Genomic DNA, 15,821 nt, shown 5'->3' with positions numbered 1-15,821 from the left:
TAAAAAACCTAAGTCACAGGTACAACTTAAGCAAAGAAGAAAGATCTAGAATGTGCCCTACCTAGGCTACCTAGGCTACAGGTAGGCTTGAGTCTGTCTCTTTAAGCTTTTGATATGTACCAGTATGGCCAGGTAGCCTTTTTATTCTCCTTGTAAATAAGCTTGTTTAGGTCAGGTAACTAGTAACTGACAAAGTGAAGATTAACTGACACATTGGCTCATACTATCCATGAACAGCAGGTATCTTAAGCTAATGAATCACTCTGCCTTCTGCTTAGCGGACCGTGAAAGCCGTTATGAGGAGGAAGAAGAACAGAGCCGAAGTATGAGCCGGAAGAGGAAGGCATCTGTACATAGTTCAGGCCGTGGCTCTAACCGTGGTTCCAGACACAGCTCTGCACCCCCGAAGAAAAAGAGAAAGTAATATGAACCTTGGGGTTTTATGCTCCATTCTTTCTGCAGACAACTCCTAAAATGACATGACATAGAAACTGTTTTTCCTTTTGGTTTCATTGAAGTTTTGCCGTTTGTGTTTATGGGTTTAGGGGCCATTTGTGCGGACCAAGCTACTCGGGGAAATTCCAGGCCCACCAGGACATGTGCCAGTGGCCCCGATCAGATGGCTGGCAAGGGAGGCAGTGTTGAAGGGCAGGAGGCTCCTCCCACTGTTGATACCATTTGCTCTTTTCTTCTGACAACTTACCTTTGGTGTCTCAAAGCTGAATTACCAAGACAGTGGTATAAGCTGACCACTAACTATTTCCACTATGATTCTTTTTTCTTTACATTTTTTATTTTTCCTGGCTTTTTGAGACAGTCTTGCTATGCAGCCATGGCTGACCTTGAAGTTGCTGTAAACCAGGCTAGCCTCAAATGTGTGATCCTCTTGCTCTGCCTCCTAAGTACTGGGGCTACAGGCTTGAGTTACCATACTTAACCGAAGCATGGTTCTGGCCCAGAGTCAGTCCTCCATCCATCCCTTTATCAGTTCCAGATCTGAAGTTCGCAGAAGATTCTTGGGCTTTGCTGATAATTGTGATAGACACAGCTGAGCTAAAGGCAGAGTGGGCTGGTGTCTGGTCTTAAGTTTTTGGTTTCTTCCCTCGTACACATTCTGGGGTGTTTTTGCTGCATTGGAAGACAAACACTGACACTCCGTGGCGTTTTTCCTCCTTACAAGTCCATATGTAGTACAGTGCTCGAACACAAATTACCACTGTCTCTTCTGATACATCTAAAGAAGAATGGCCATGCTTCGTATACTGCAGATGAAATCTAGAGGGAGGCTTAAAGGAGTCAACACGGATCTCAAAGAGTAAATCATGTCTTGGCCTAGAATATCTTGACAAGAAGAGAAGAGGGAAGAAAGCCACACGCACAAGGCTGGTCTCTGCTGCCCCTCCCTTTACTGTCTCTGCAGTGTCCTGTCGGTTGCTTCTGATGACCAGCTTTGAAATACTGGGGGGCTCTATCTTGCCATCCTCCCCTGCAGGTTCTCTGCATCCACCTGTCCCACTTCGCCGCCTCTGTTCTGTGACTTTATGAGAAGGGGCTTCTCAGATTTTATGTTTGTTTGTTTTCTCTCCTTAGCAGTAGGACTTGATATTTTGAATTTTGGAAGAACTAAAAGATAAATAAACTGGGATTTTTTTTTGTTTTGTTTTGTTTTTTTTGTAAACTTGTCTTTTATGACCATTTCTTTGCAGTTTCTGAAGTCAAATCTTGCCTACTAAAGTGTTAAGGTGTTAGAAGAAAATGCCTTTGTCTCCAACTAGTACCATAAAAGTTCACTGATGGTTGTAAGCCTCGTCATTAGTTTGAGAAACAGATAGCAAGATAGCACAGGAGACTAGATTTATGGCATAGCATGTTATTTTATAAGACATTTCGACTGTATTTCCCTCAATTGAAGAGTGGAGTAGAACTTGTTCTTTCATGAAAACAGATCTTCAGTCATCTCCTTATAAATGCCATGGAGGGCAGCAGCTGCTTGGAGGGAAACCTTCAGTCTTCCAATTTGGATGGCCTGGTTTCCAGGGCTCACAACTGTGGACAAGGGTAAGACAGTTAGGCATCAGCAAGTGTTCCATTTACACGAGTATGTTTGTTTGTTTGTGTGTGTGTGTGTGTGTGTGTGTGTGTGTGTCAGGGTCTCATTCTGGCCCTGGCTGGCCCATAACTCACTGTATAGACCAGGCTGGCCTCCTCAAATTCACAGAGATCTTGCTTCTGCCTCCCAAGTCCTGGGACTAAAGGCATATGCTGACACCGCCCAGCTGTTTATACTCTTCTATCTAGTGCTTGTCATCTTGGAGCTACTTTCATAAGACAGTGAAACTGTTACAATGTGGTATACACACATGAAGAAAAGGGTAAGGTGCTTTGGAGATAAAAGGAGCATGTGACCAGAATAGAGGATTAAAAAGGACTTTTAGGGCTAGCCAGATGGCTCAGTGGATGAAGATACTTGCTGACAAGCTGGGGCTATCAGTCCACAGAATCTACATGGTGAAAGGCAAAAAGAAACTAACTCCAATGGGTTGTCCCCTGACATTTATATGTGTGTATACATTACATCAAATCTAGACAACCCTAGATATAGTCCAGAGTGAAATACATAAAGCTGTCGGGAAGACTTCAGAGGTATTTGTCCCATCAGCTTCACAGATAATCGTCAACAAGTTACACAAGTGGGCTATTTTCTCTATGAATAAGTAGAACTAAATATAAAATTTTATTACTCACTCTCTAGTTCTTGCTCTAGGATGTCTTTTCCAGATTGAAATATCTGCCACAGTTCAAGGTATGCATAGCCTATATCTTGACATTCTTTTTTTTCTTCATCCAGGGGATCACTCACCACTGTAAACTTTAAACTGAAAACAGATAAACATAAATCCTTTAACTCAGTGCTTGCTTATTAGCTCCTTACTAAAGTCATGCACACCTTTAATCCCAGCACTCAGAAACAGGTAGAAACAGCTAGATGTCTTACGTTTGAGGCCAGCCTGCTCTACATAGAGAGTTCCAGAGATACACAGTGAAAACTCTCACAGGTAATTGTGGAATTTGGAGAGATGGCTGATGGATTAAGAGCACTGACTGCTCTTCCAGAGGTCCTAGTTTGACTCCCAACACCCAGCTGATGGTACACAACCATCTATAACTCTAGTCCCATCTATAACTCTAGTCTGTGTATACAGATGTACATGGAAGCCCAACACATTTATACATAAAGTAAAAATAAAAATTCTTTTGAAAAGTAATCACAAATATTGTTTTTCCTGCATCCAAATCCCTCCCCCTCAACTTTCTAAGGGAATAAGAGCAAAAGTCAGGAATCAGTTTGGGAAAGGGTTGAGTACCCATAGAAGTTGGAGTTGGTTGTCTACTTCTGTTTTGTGTGTCCTGGGGATTGAATTCAAGTCATCAGACTTGGAAGCAAGCACTTTCAGCCATTACTCTTTGATACTTTCTGAGACAATCTCATGTAACTCAGTCTGGCTTGTAACTCATTACGTCATCTATGACTGGCCTCCTGTGTCCACCGCCCACGTGCAAGTAGGTGCCACCTCTCCATAAATCTTTGAAGACCAAGTGGTGTTCATTGTGATGAGACAACAGGAATAGAGCTAAAAACTCAAGCTCTGAAAGCTCAGCTCCAGGATTCCACTGGAAGGGTCTGAGAGAACATCCCCTACCCAGTGCAGATCAGCACTCACTCTTGGTAGCCTCGGCACTGAGAAAGGTGCTGATTCCAGTCAGTCCCTAAATCTACAGAAAGCCAGGTTACTGGCATTATTGTGGGTTAGAGACAAGATGAAGTGTTGTGTGTCACTCATACAAGAGCATTCAAGTAACATTGCAAAACCCTCAAAGTTTGAAAGTAGGAATTGGGATTCCAAACTAGCTCTGACAGAGTGCTGTCTACTACACCACACTGGTACACCATCTGGTAAGTCAACTGAAATCTAACATGACACAGATTGCCTCTAGAAAAAAAAGGAAAGCAATGTTTTTTAAAAAACCAAAAGAAGTAAACAGATGCAAACAAACACCGATACACATAAATACAAGTTTTATAAATTGATGTTTTTTAAGTATTTTTAAAAATGAGCATTTAAAAAAATGAGATGGGTATTACAATGGCATAGTATTGGTGTGCCAGCAATACTTCCATATATGTGAGAAATTAGCTGAGTAACCTTAGAATGTCCAAATGTTCTGTCTACCCCATGTAGGAGTCAAGTTGCTGATGTCACCCACACAAGTCTCGGCCACAGGCGAAACAGGCACTAAACCTAAAATAACTGGTTAGGCAGTCAGACATATGAAGTTGACTCAAGTAGATGAGAGATTCCTCAAAAGAAAAATTATTAAAATAGCATAAGCACAACTAAACTCAAATCAAGCTTTGTAAATCAAGCTTGATTATCTGCATTGTCAATATGAAAAGCAGAGGCTTACCGTCCCTCATCAGAATCTTGAGCATGTAGCATGGCAAACAAAAACTGCCTTCGACTTTGTTGCTCCACTGGGTCCAGGTCTATCACTGTATGAAAGGAAGGTAAAAGAAAAGCACATAAAACGGATGCTCAGTGTTAGTGTTTGCCTTGTGTACACAAGGTTCAGTCCTCAGAATTTTCAGGAAACCAACAAAAGGCTACTGTTGCTATTTGCATTCAGGACTCCCATGACTATCCAACAGTGATGCAAAATAGACATCCTCAAAGGTCTACAAGCTGGTTACCCGGTTTTACAAGGTTTTACTGAAAATAGCTAAAATAGAGCTGGTTGTAGTGGTGTAAGCCTTTAATCCCAGCAAGTGTTAAGCAGAGCTAGACATAACCGAGCTGGAGGCTAGACTGGTCTATGTAGTGAATTCTAGGACAGCCAGGGCTACAGGTTCAATTTCCAGCACTCGCATGACAACTAACTTCATTTCCATGGCGGTTGACACCTCTGACTTCTGCAGCCTCTGCATGTGCTGTACAGACATACGTGTTGGAAAAATACTTATGTATGTGAAATAAATTTTCAAAAGAAAATAGCTAAAAGCATCTGTATCTGTGACTGCCTGCCTCTTATCAAAATAGGATAGAAAAATACTTCATGCTTGGCTCCAAAAATACTTATTTACTTCCAATATCTCTTCCTGAGAAAGCTAAAGTTACTGAAAACATCTATTAAAATAAGAAACTAAGAAGGGGAGGGGAAGCTGGAGAGATGGCTCTTCGGTTAAGAGCACTGACTGCTCTTCCAGAGGTCCTGAATTCAATTCCCAGCAACCACGTGGTGACTCACAACCATCTGTAATGGGATCCAATGCCCTCTTCTGGTATGTCTGAAGACAAAAACAGTGTAGTTATTATATACATAACGTAAGTAAATAAAATCTTTTTTAAAAGAAAAAAGAAACCAAGCTAGGTGCGGTGGCATATGCCTTTAATCCTAGCATTCTAGAGGCAGAGGCAGGCTGAAGACGTCAGGGGAAGAGAAATGAAGGAAGTGAAGGTACTTAGCACTACAAGAGTTAATATTTATATATTTTAGACTAACAGAAATATGAAATAAAGTTATGGTTCAATTGTGTGGGAGTGAACGTGGCTTAAAATTTTTATCCAAGATAGGAACAGCTACAATTAGTGAATCATAGAATTACAGTGGAAACATTATTTGGATATATGAGTAATTTTTTAAAATAGCTGAAAAAAGTTAAAAAGCCCTTAACAATTCCGTCATGGGGTAGGGTCAGAAAGAGTGATTTGAAGAAAAACTAAAAGAAATAACTGCTTAGTTAAATTCTATGTTTTAGCCTTCCCTGATATTTTTAAACTATATGCATATACCAGTTAGGGAAATTTTAAATATGGTCACTAGAGGAAGTGGTTGGCTTCACCTCCATTGGTGGTGAGTAGATCTAATCCCAACTAAATGTCCGCTTGCCTCCCCTGCCCACGCACCATGCAGGAGAGCTCACCCTTGCTAAAGTGGAAGTGGATTTCTTCGCCTGCCCTTGGTTTCCTCAGGGACATTGGAGTCTCTGTCTCCGACAGAGGCAGATCACAGAATTTGTACTCCACATAGACCTGCTGGATACTCTCGTCCGACATGACAGCAGCCTCAGGGCAGAAGGCCAGGGAGACTATTTCAATGCATATCTTCTCTGAATCCTGAAATGGAAATACTGATTTCCTAAAGACTAATGAGGCTGCAGTGTTAACACAGTATGCTCATCACGGCACACTCTAGCAAATTGTTTACCAACAATTTGAAGGCAAACTGGTTACCAACAGACAACTTGACTGAATAGCCACAGAGTCACTGGAAAATTGGAGAATCCAGGCTGTCTTCTACTGAGTCAATTCCCAGGCCAGCCTTTCCTGGCTATTTCCACAAACAATGAAGAAGCTGGGAGCAGTGGTTCACTGGGGAAGAGCCCGAGTTCAAGACTAGCTTGGACTATGTAGTAAGATTGGGGGTGAGGGGTGGGTGGAGTGGTGGTTGGTTGTTGGGGGGGAGGGGTTAGGTTCTTTTTTTGGGTGTTTGTTTCTTGTTTTTGTTCTTCTGTATTTTGGAGTTTGGAATTTTTTGGTTGGTTGGTTGATTTGGTTTGGTTTTTTGAGACAGGGTTTCTCTGTAGTCCTGGCTGTCCTGGAACTTGCTCTGTAGGTGAGGCTGGCCTCAGACTCAGAGATGTGCCTGCCTCTGCCTCCCGAGTGCTGGGATTAAAGATGAGCAATGCTACCACCAGTGGCTGGGCTGCTTTTGCAAAATGACCTGCTTGCAGTTTTCTTCTCAGCCCACATGAGGAAACCATTGGCTTCTGTTTGTTTTGTCTGTCTGTTTTTTTTTTACTAGCACTTTTTAAAATGAAAGAATAAGATAAGATAGATGGAAGGAGACAGTTCTGGGGTCAAGAGCATTGGCTGTTCTTCCAGAGGACCTAGTTTAGATGCCCAGCCCCCACATGGTGGCTCATAATTACTTGTAACTCCAGTTCCAGGGGACCTGGCTCCCACTTCAGGCCTCCAATGGCACCAAGCAAACATGTGGTGCGTGGACATATGTGTAGGCAAAGGACCTTCACATAAAATAAAACCTTAAAAAAAAAAAAAAAACAAACCAACGTAATGGAATGCAGTAGAGCAAGATCAACAGAAAAGAACAGAGTTATTGATTATTGAGATCAGCCTGTGTCCCACTCTAAGTGTCTCCATACTATGTAAAACTGATTGTTCAAGCAAGCAAGCCCTTGCCCTGAGAGACTCCATTTTGAGGTTGAAGAACAACTGTGCACCTGGATGGACATGTGACTGGTACCATCTGTCCAGTACTACCCACATATCACAGACTGATAAGCAATTCCTATTCATAGAAGGGAAACCACCCTGTAAATTTATCAGGGCAAACTGAGTCTCTAGAAGCACATGGACATATTAAAAACATATCATGAGACCAAGCTGGAGGATGTATCAGAGATTCCAGACTGAGGAAACATGACTCTCATCTGTGTACCATAAAGGAAAGACAAGCCCCATCTGTCACCTGACAGTCCTGGCGGGTGAAGAACCCTCAACAGTCCCAAGGGCTTCAGCTTGGCTCAGTCCCTGCTGTAAGCAAGCAATCTACTTTAATTGTTGTCAGCCCCGAAAAACCAAAAAAAAAGCCAGGCAGGGTGGCGCACGCCTTTAGTCCCAGCACTTGGGAGGCAGAGGCAGGCGGATTTCTGAGTTCGAGGCCAGCCTGGTCTACAGAGTGAGTTCCAGGACAGCCTGGGCTACACAGAGAAACCCTGTCTCGAAAAACCAAAAAAAAAAATTGCTGTCAGCCCATCCGGTTCACCCATCTGAACCTGTCACCCATCCATCTGCCTGTCCTCCTCACTCCTTGCAGTTCAACAGTGCAGCCTGATTCTACAACAGTACCTGCAGTGCATGTCCAAAGACCCCTAGTGGCTTTGCCATCTTGTGATCACAGAAGCTCTATTTGCATCGGAAGTCTCTTGAATTTTGTTGTAGCCTCTTCACCCTCTACAGTCTTTAAAGCAATGTGCAATGGCAATGTGTGATTTTAGAATTGACGTCAATAATCAACACTGAGATAAAAGAATCTGTGCTTGCTAGGTGATGGTAGTGCACCTTTAAATCCCAGCACTCAGGAAAGTGGATCTTTGTGAATTTGAGGGCTGATCCACAGAGAAACTCTGTCTCAAAAAAACAAAGCAAAACAAAACAATACATTCTGAAAGTGTGAAAACACTGATGTGTTAACCTATGCTTCTAAAAGATGGTGCATTTATGACAGCAACAAGACAACAGAACAGAGCATAATGGGAAGGACTGGAAGGGGAGGCTTAGGATGAAAGAACAGACTATGGGAGTGCAGGGCACTCAGGAAAGTAAGGCTTGTTTCTTGAAACTCTGAACGTATAGGAGAGTACTAGGCACAACATACAGGCAACACTGTTAGCAGTACTTGGAATTCAGTGAAGGGCCTTTTACTTGCTAGGCTAACGTTCTACCACTGAACTACAACCCCAGGCCTGTTCTTGCAGTATTACTAACTAGACCCAGGGAACTCATGGATGCAGCTGGTGTTCTACCACTGTACTATTTCCCCGAACACTCTCTTTATGTATATGGATGTTTTTGACATATGTATGTATGTGTATGTATGTATTATGTATGTATGTATGTGTATGTATGTATGTATGTATATGTATATATATGTATGTGTGTATGTATGTATGCACTCGTGTGTGCAATACCCAATATCTCCAATGTTCCAGTATTCTCCTTATCCAGTCTGATACTTATATTGCATTTCATAAACCGATGTTCTTAACAACTCCCCTCTGCTTCCTACAAAAAAAAGGTGGTGGTATGGGACAGTGAGGTGACTCAGCAGATAAAGGAAGGTGCTAGCTGCCAGGTGATCTGAGTTCAATCCCTAGGACATATGTGGTGGAGAAAGAGCTCCCAACCCCAGGTTGTATTCTGATATGCACACACATAGTGGCATGCACACTCGTGTGCACACAATAAATAAGTAAGTGTACTTTATATTTTTCACATATTTACACATCTATCCAGCCTAGTACTCAAATCACTTATTTGACCTCCTTATCTTTAGCATAAAGGTTATCATTTCCCAGGTTGGCCTTGAACTCCTTATGTAGTAAGGATGACCTTGATCCTTCTACCTCCATCTTTCAAGTGCTAGGATCACAGGCATGCACCACCACCAGGACCTGATACATTCTGGGTAAGAAGTCTATCAACTAAGGTATCCCTCCAGCCCTTCATTTCTCATTGAATGTTTACTGCCTGTTTCCTGTGGCCTTGCTCTTAACTGTCCTCCTCCTTTCCCTCTTATATCCAGCCAGGAAAAATGGCGGAAGGTTGTGAAAAAAAGTGTTGAAGGACTAGGAGTTAGCAGATCCTTACTTAATAGACAGACAGATAGGGAGATGAGCTACAGTTAGCTAGTAAAAATGCCAAAGCTCCAAGATGGTAAAGTTCTTTTTCATCCTCTTGGTCTGAGTCAAAAACCTAGCATCAAGAACTTGGCAGCTTCACTCACGTGGTTCTGGATTTAGAGTCCAGAAGGGTACAGAAAAGGGGTTGTGGAATCTTCCACTATGGCTAAGGAGAGATGCTGAGGCCAGGCATGTGTCAGAGGAGTCCCTGCATCAAGGCCCAGAGAGGCCATTATGTGACACTTTCAAGGGGAAACCTGGGTTCTCCTGGAGACCCCAAAATGCCACAGTCATGGGACACCTGAGCCAAGGAGAGCTGCAGACAAGGTGTAAAGTCAGCACAAGAGAGCATAGCAGTGTTTCCAGCAACAAAACTAGAAAGCCTGAGAAATGTGGGGAGATGTCTAATCAGCCCTTTGACATCAATCATAGAAATACAGAATTTGGAGTCTGCCTTGCTATGTTTGGCTTGTTTTGGTCCAGTATTTCCTTACTGAGCCTCCTTCCCTCCCTTCTGTAATGACAATGTGTATACTGTGACATTGTATGTTGGAAGTATGTAATTTGCTTTTTACTTTTACAGGGAGACATAGTTAGAAATTGCCTTGAGTCTTATAAGAGACCTTGGACTTTGAAACAGTGTTGAGACATGATAGACTATGGGGACTTTTGAAGTTGTACTAAATGCACCTTTGCATTAAGATATGGCTACAAACTTGTGGGGACCAGAGAGTGGAATGTGGTTTGAATGAGGATGGCCCCATAGGCTCATAGGTTTGAATGCTTGGTCCTCAGTTTAGGAATGTTTAGGAAGTATGGCCTTATTGGAGGAGGTGTGTCACTGGAGGTGGACTTTGAGGTTTCAAAAGCCTATGCCAAGCCCAGTATTGGTCTCTCCCGGCCTGAAACATGTGGACCAGGTGTGAGTTCTCAGCTACTTCTCCAATACCATGCATACAAGCCTGCTGCCATGCTCCCCACCTAGTGTTCATGAACCGATGCTCCGAAACTGTAAGCAAGTCCCCATTAAATGCTTGTATTTCTTTTTAAAGCCCAGCAGCTTAAAATAAAGGCCTGGTGGGATTTTTTTTCCCCTCCAGTAGGCCCTCTCTGCTGATAGACCAGAAGGCAAGTTCAGGGATGGATTGGGACATGCTTAGCTCAAATTTGTGGACTGGGCTGGAAAGATATCTCAGAGGCTAAGACTAGTCTCCCAGAGGTCTCGAGTTCACTTCCCAGCAACTACATGGTGGTTCACAACCACCTATAATAAGATCTGATGGCCTCTTCTGACATGCAGACCTATGGGGGGCCATTCTTATTTAAACCACAACAGAAAACCTGTCAGAAAAAGAAGGAGGTCAGAAAACTGCAGAAACTAAGACATTTGTCTAAGCCATCCCACAAAGAATTCCTTCCTTTCTTTTCTTTTCTTTTTTTTAGATTTATTTATTATTTATACAGTGTTCTGCCTGCATGCACACCTGAAGGCCAGAAGAGGGCACCAGGTCTCATTATGGATGGTTATGAACCACCATGTAGTTGCTGGGAACCAAAATCAGGACCTCTGGAAGAAGAGCCAGTGCTCTTAACCTCTGAGCCATCTTTCCAGCCCCTAATTTCTTCCTTTCTTACAATTTCCATCTCCTACAGTAAGTGTGCTCACCCGGAAAAAAAAAAAAAGGCCTCTACTGAGCTGAGTATTACCAAGTCCACAGTGATAGACATGAGTGTCTAGGGATACAAATAGGGAAGAGAAGCACTGAGTTCATTTGTCATTTGCATCAAACTAAGGAAACCCTTTTATCGCCATGGCAACAGACCTCCGTCCACACTAATGCTCTTTTCACCTAACTTGCATCTCTCAACAGGCTTCTTGACCCTCACATATGCAGGCACTTAGCCGTCTCTTGCCAGTTCTCCACTAGGTAGAGGAGAGCCCAGTTACTTACAGCTTTAGGACAGGTCTGAGACTGAGGCGTCACTATGATGTCATCACTGTCGGGACTTTGTGCTTGGTTGACTTCAGAAGCTTGTTCACAGGATTCTTGGTCTGCTAGGGAGAAGGCTGAAATACACAATGCTTTCAACACACTTTCTCCATTCCACACCAAGAGCCAGAGCCCACAGCTCTTCCACGGTCTGAGCACTGTTATCTCAGAATCAAATGCTGTGTTTCAAAGATTCACTTATTCAGAAGTCTGTCAGCACAGGGTACATTTCAGTGGGTGGGGAGGGGAGGAGAAAAGGATGGACAGGAAAAAAAAAGGAGAGACAAAGACAGTGGAGGGAAAGAGGGAGATGGAGGAGGAGAGGAAAAGGAGAGGGAGAGGGAGGAGGAAGAAAAAGAAAAGTATGGGCTGGAGAGAGGGTTCAGTTAAGAACGTTAAGTTCTTCCAGAAGTTCAGAGTTCAGTTCCCAGAACTGACAGAGCATCTCTCAACCATCTATAACTTCAACTCTAGGGGGAAATTAACACCCTCTTCTGATTTTTGTGGTTACCAGGTATCATGTGGTATACAGACATACATGCAGACTAACATGCATACCCATAAAAGAAAATTTTTTAAAATAAAAATTTATATAAAAATGAAAGAAAGCAAGCAGGCAGGCAGGCAGGCTAATCTCTTTAGGGGCTTGAAGAAAACAACAAGGCTAAGGAAAAGCAAGCAATGCAATGTGTACTGGTCACACCACTGAGACATCTTCTAACACTCCTCCCATCCTGAGCTCCACTCACAGCGTGGCTGCCATACTGTCTGACAGAGTGGTAGAGCAGACATGCCCTTCTGCTGAGGTACACCTTGTGACTCCTTCAACTGAAAATGCGGTAGAGACACAGACATGGTGGCACACAACTGTCATCCCAGCCCTTGGGAGGTGAAGGCAGCAAAGTCGGGAGTTTAGGGTTATCCTCAGCTACTTAGTGAGTTCAAGGCAATTGTGGGCTATGTGGGGGCCTCTCTTTTAAAAATGTACATTCAGTGGTTCATGCCAATTGTCAACTGACAGAATCTTTAATTGCCTGAGCAATGGATATCTGGTCTTGTCCCTGGGGGATTATCCTCATTAACTGATATAGGAAGCCTGCTCCTGCCCCTAGTGTTTAAGTTTCCTTTTTTGTTTTTTGTTTGTTTGTTGTTTTGTTTGTTTGTTGAGACAGGATCTCACTATGTAACCCTGACTGGACTGGAACTAATCATGTAGACCAGGCTGGACTCGAACTCACAGAAAGCCACTAGCCTTTGCTTCCTGAGTGAGGGAGTGAGGGTTTTAAAGGTGTGTTCCATCAAGGCCAGGAAGGGGGGGGGTGGGGGAGAAGGTGTTATGTTAAATGTGGATGGTAGCACTCCCCGAGCCGAGGATCCTGCTTTAAAAAGTAATCCCTGATAACGTTTTGTTTTGACAGAGACAGGATTTCTCTGTGTAGCCCTGGCTGTCCTGGTATTCCCTTTGTAGATCAGGCTGGCCACAAACTCACAGAGATCCACCTGCCTCTGCCTACCAAGTCCTTGGATTAAAGGTGTGTGCCACTATCGCCCAGCCCAATAACTTTTAAAAGAAGATTTATTTCTTTATTGGGAGTTGGTTCTCTACCTCCATCTTGTTTTTGAGGCAGGGACTCATACAAGAACCTCCAGCTAATTCTCCTGTCTTTGCCTCCAGCTCACTGTAGGGTGCCAGGATTGCAGAGGTAAAGCACCTCCTTGGGCTTTTATGTGGATTATAGGGACCAAATTCAGGTCCTCAACTGGGCAGTGGCAAGCCTTTAATCCCAGCACTTGGGAGGCAGAGGCAGGCAGATTTCTGAGTTCAAGGCCAGCCTGGTCTACAGAGTTCCAGGACAGCCAGGACTACACAGAAACCTTGTCTCGAAAAACAAAAACAAAAAAACAAAACAAAAAAACAAAAAAACAAAACAAAAACAAAAAAGAAACACTCAAACAAACAAACAAACAAATTCAGGTCCTCAGGTTAGTGAGCATGCAATTTTACCTACCAAGTTATCTCAACTGCCTTCCTGAGAATCTTTGTAGTTTTCACTGTATAGGTCTTACAATTCTTTTTTGTGAAATACATCCCTAAATATTTTATTCTTTCCTATGATACTTATCTTTGGGATTTCAGTTTTGGGTACTTCACTGTCAATGTGTGGAAGTATAGTTGACTTTGGTGAGGCAGACTTTGTTGAGCTGAGCTATCTTTCCAGCTACTCCTTTTGTAGATTTGTTTTTATGACTTCTTAGAAGCATGATTTTTCAACTGCAAATAAAGATAGGACTGCTTGCTTTCCAGTCTGTCATTTTGATACTTTTTTCCCCTTTGGGTTCACTGGTTAGAATCTCCACTGTCCCAGGCATGGTAACACACACCTTTAATCCCAGCATTCTGGAGGCAGAGGCGATCAGTTCTCTGAGTTGAAGGTTAGCCTGGTCTACAGAGCATGTTCCAAGATAGCCAAAGCTACATAGAGAAATCCCATCTTGAAAAAAAAAATCTTCCTCCACTATAATGTTCAACAGGAGCAATAAAAGTGGGCACCCTGTTTTCAGTCTTAGTGTAAATCTGTCTTACCTCAGAATATGATGTTTGTTATGGCATTTGTTATACTTCAGTCATTCAAAGCAATTTCCTTCTACTCTTAAGTTTCTGAGAATTTATATCAAGAATGAAAGTTGGACTTTGTAAAAATGCCTTTCCTAAAAATAATGAAATGATCTCAAAGGTTTTAGACTTTAATTAATTGCCAATGTTTGTTTGTTTGTTTTTGAGACAGGGTATCATATGTAGCTCTAGGCTGCCTGAAACCCCTATGTAGATAAAGTTTTTCTCATACTCATAAAGATCCACCTGCTGCTGCCTTGGAAGTGCTGGGATTAAAGACTTAGGCCACCAAACCTGGCTAAATTTCCTATTTTGAAACTAATGTTGAGTTTATGGAACTATTCTTACTTGGTTGTGGTGTATAATCTGCTTTACAATAATAATAATAATAATAATAATAATAATAATAATGGCCTAGAGGGATGGCATTTGTTGCTCTTGCAGAGGACCTGGGTTTAATTGCCAGTACCCACGTGTCAGCTCACAACTCTCTATAACTACAGTTCCAGGGGACCTGACATCCTTTTTTGACTTCTGAGGCATCCATGAGGTTCACTGACATACACGAAAACACAACATTTACATACATAAAATACATGTAATAAAATGTTATTATTTTATGCATGTGGATGTAAGCCTGCATATATGTCATATATCATGTGACTGGTATCTACAAAGACCAGAAAAGAGTGTAATATCTGCTGGGACTGAAGTTCTGGATGGTTGTGAGCCACCGTGAAGGTGCCAGCACTTTTAATTAGGAGCCATCTCTCCAGCCCAGCCTTGCTCTATGTTAAAAGGAACTTGATTTCACAAGTGAACCAATAACACCACTCCTATTTCTTTGTAGACAATATTTAGAAAGCTCCAGGGAGACAATATATTACAAATATTAAGAAACTAAGCTAGCTGTAGCGATAAACACATAGAGAGGTAGCTCCCTTTGAGAATTCAAGCCTTTTGTTGGCCTGATTCACTTATCAGAAAACGTTAGGAGCGTAAACACTAAGTTTTCAGCCTGGCGGTGGTGGCGCACACCTTTAATCCCAGCACTTGGGAGGCAGAGGCAGGCGGATTTCTGAGTTCGAGGCCAGCCTGGTCTACAGAGTGAGTTCCAGGACAACCAGGGCTATACAGAGAAACCCTGTCTCGAAAAACACACACACACACACACACACACACACACACACACACACACACACAAACCACTAAGTTTTCACTGTTTATCAATGTGTGGTGGTTTGGAATCCAATGGCCCTCATAGGCTCACACATTTGAATGCTTACTTCTCCACTTGGTGAAACTGCTTGGGAAAGATTAGGATTAGGAGACATGGTCTTGTTTGGGGAGGTATGCCAAAGGAGACAACTGTGAGATTTCAAAAGACTCAGGCCATCCCGGGTATTTCTCGCTGCCTCATAGTTGTGTCTCAAGATACGAGCTCTCAGCTACTTCTCAAGCACTATGCCTGCCTGATGCCTGCCTGATGCCTCCCTGCCTTCCTGTCTGCCTGAGGCATGGCTGCCTGATGCCTGCCTACCTGTCAACCTGATGAGTGCCTGTCTGCCTGTCTGCCTGTCTGCCTGATGCCTGCCTGTCTGCCTGTCTGCCTGTCTGCCTGTCTGCCTGTCTGCCTGTCTGCCTGATGCCGATGCCTGCCTGCTGCCTGTCTGCTGCCTGCCTGCTGCCTGCCTGATGTCTGCCTGATGCCTGATGTCTGCCTGATGTCTGCCTG

The 15,821-nt window shown here is 43.0% G+C and overlaps 2 protein-coding genes across 3 annotated transcripts in view; one reads left to right on the top strand and one right to left on the bottom strand.

Moving 5' to 3' along the window:
* Supt16h (SPT16 homolog, facilitates chromatin remodeling subunit) overlaps window positions 1–1,656 on the top strand; it is a 36,748-nt gene extending 35,092 nt beyond the window's left edge. The window contains exon 26 of the mRNA XM_028788477.1: window positions 279–1,656. Coding sequence (XP_028644310.1) covers window positions 279–424 — 146 coding nt within the window. The 3' untranslated portion in view covers window positions 425–1,656. The remainder of the gene's footprint in view (window positions 1–278) is intronic.
* Window positions 1,657–1,933: 277 nt separating this feature from the next.
* Window positions 1,934–15,821, bottom strand: part of Rpgrip1 (RPGR interacting protein 1) — a 50,120-nt gene continuing 36,232 nt past the window's right edge. For both annotated transcript variants that reach the window (XM_028788475.1, XM_028788476.1), the window contains 5 exons: window positions 11,434–11,549; window positions 5,981–6,173; window positions 4,468–4,552; window positions 2,746–2,876; window positions 1,934–2,046 (listed from right to left, as the gene is read on the bottom strand). In XM_028788475.1, the coding sequence (XP_028644308.1) occupies window positions 1,934–2,046; window positions 2,746–2,876; window positions 4,468–4,552; window positions 5,981–6,173; window positions 11,434–11,549 (638 nt within the window). The remainder of the gene's footprint in view (window positions 2,047–2,745; window positions 2,877–4,467; window positions 4,553–5,980; window positions 6,174–11,433; window positions 11,550–15,821) is intronic.

Source organism: Grammomys surdaster, unplaced genomic scaffold (assembly GCF_004785775.1).
Source record: "Grammomys surdaster isolate TR1022 unplaced genomic scaffold, NIH_TR_1.0 125750, whole genome shotgun sequence".
NCBI classification, from domain to species: domain Eukaryota; kingdom Metazoa; phylum Chordata; class Mammalia; order Rodentia; family Muridae; genus Grammomys; species Grammomys surdaster.
The sequence above is the reverse complement of the archived record's forward strand: the minus strand, read 5'-3'. Positions and strand labels throughout refer to the sequence as shown.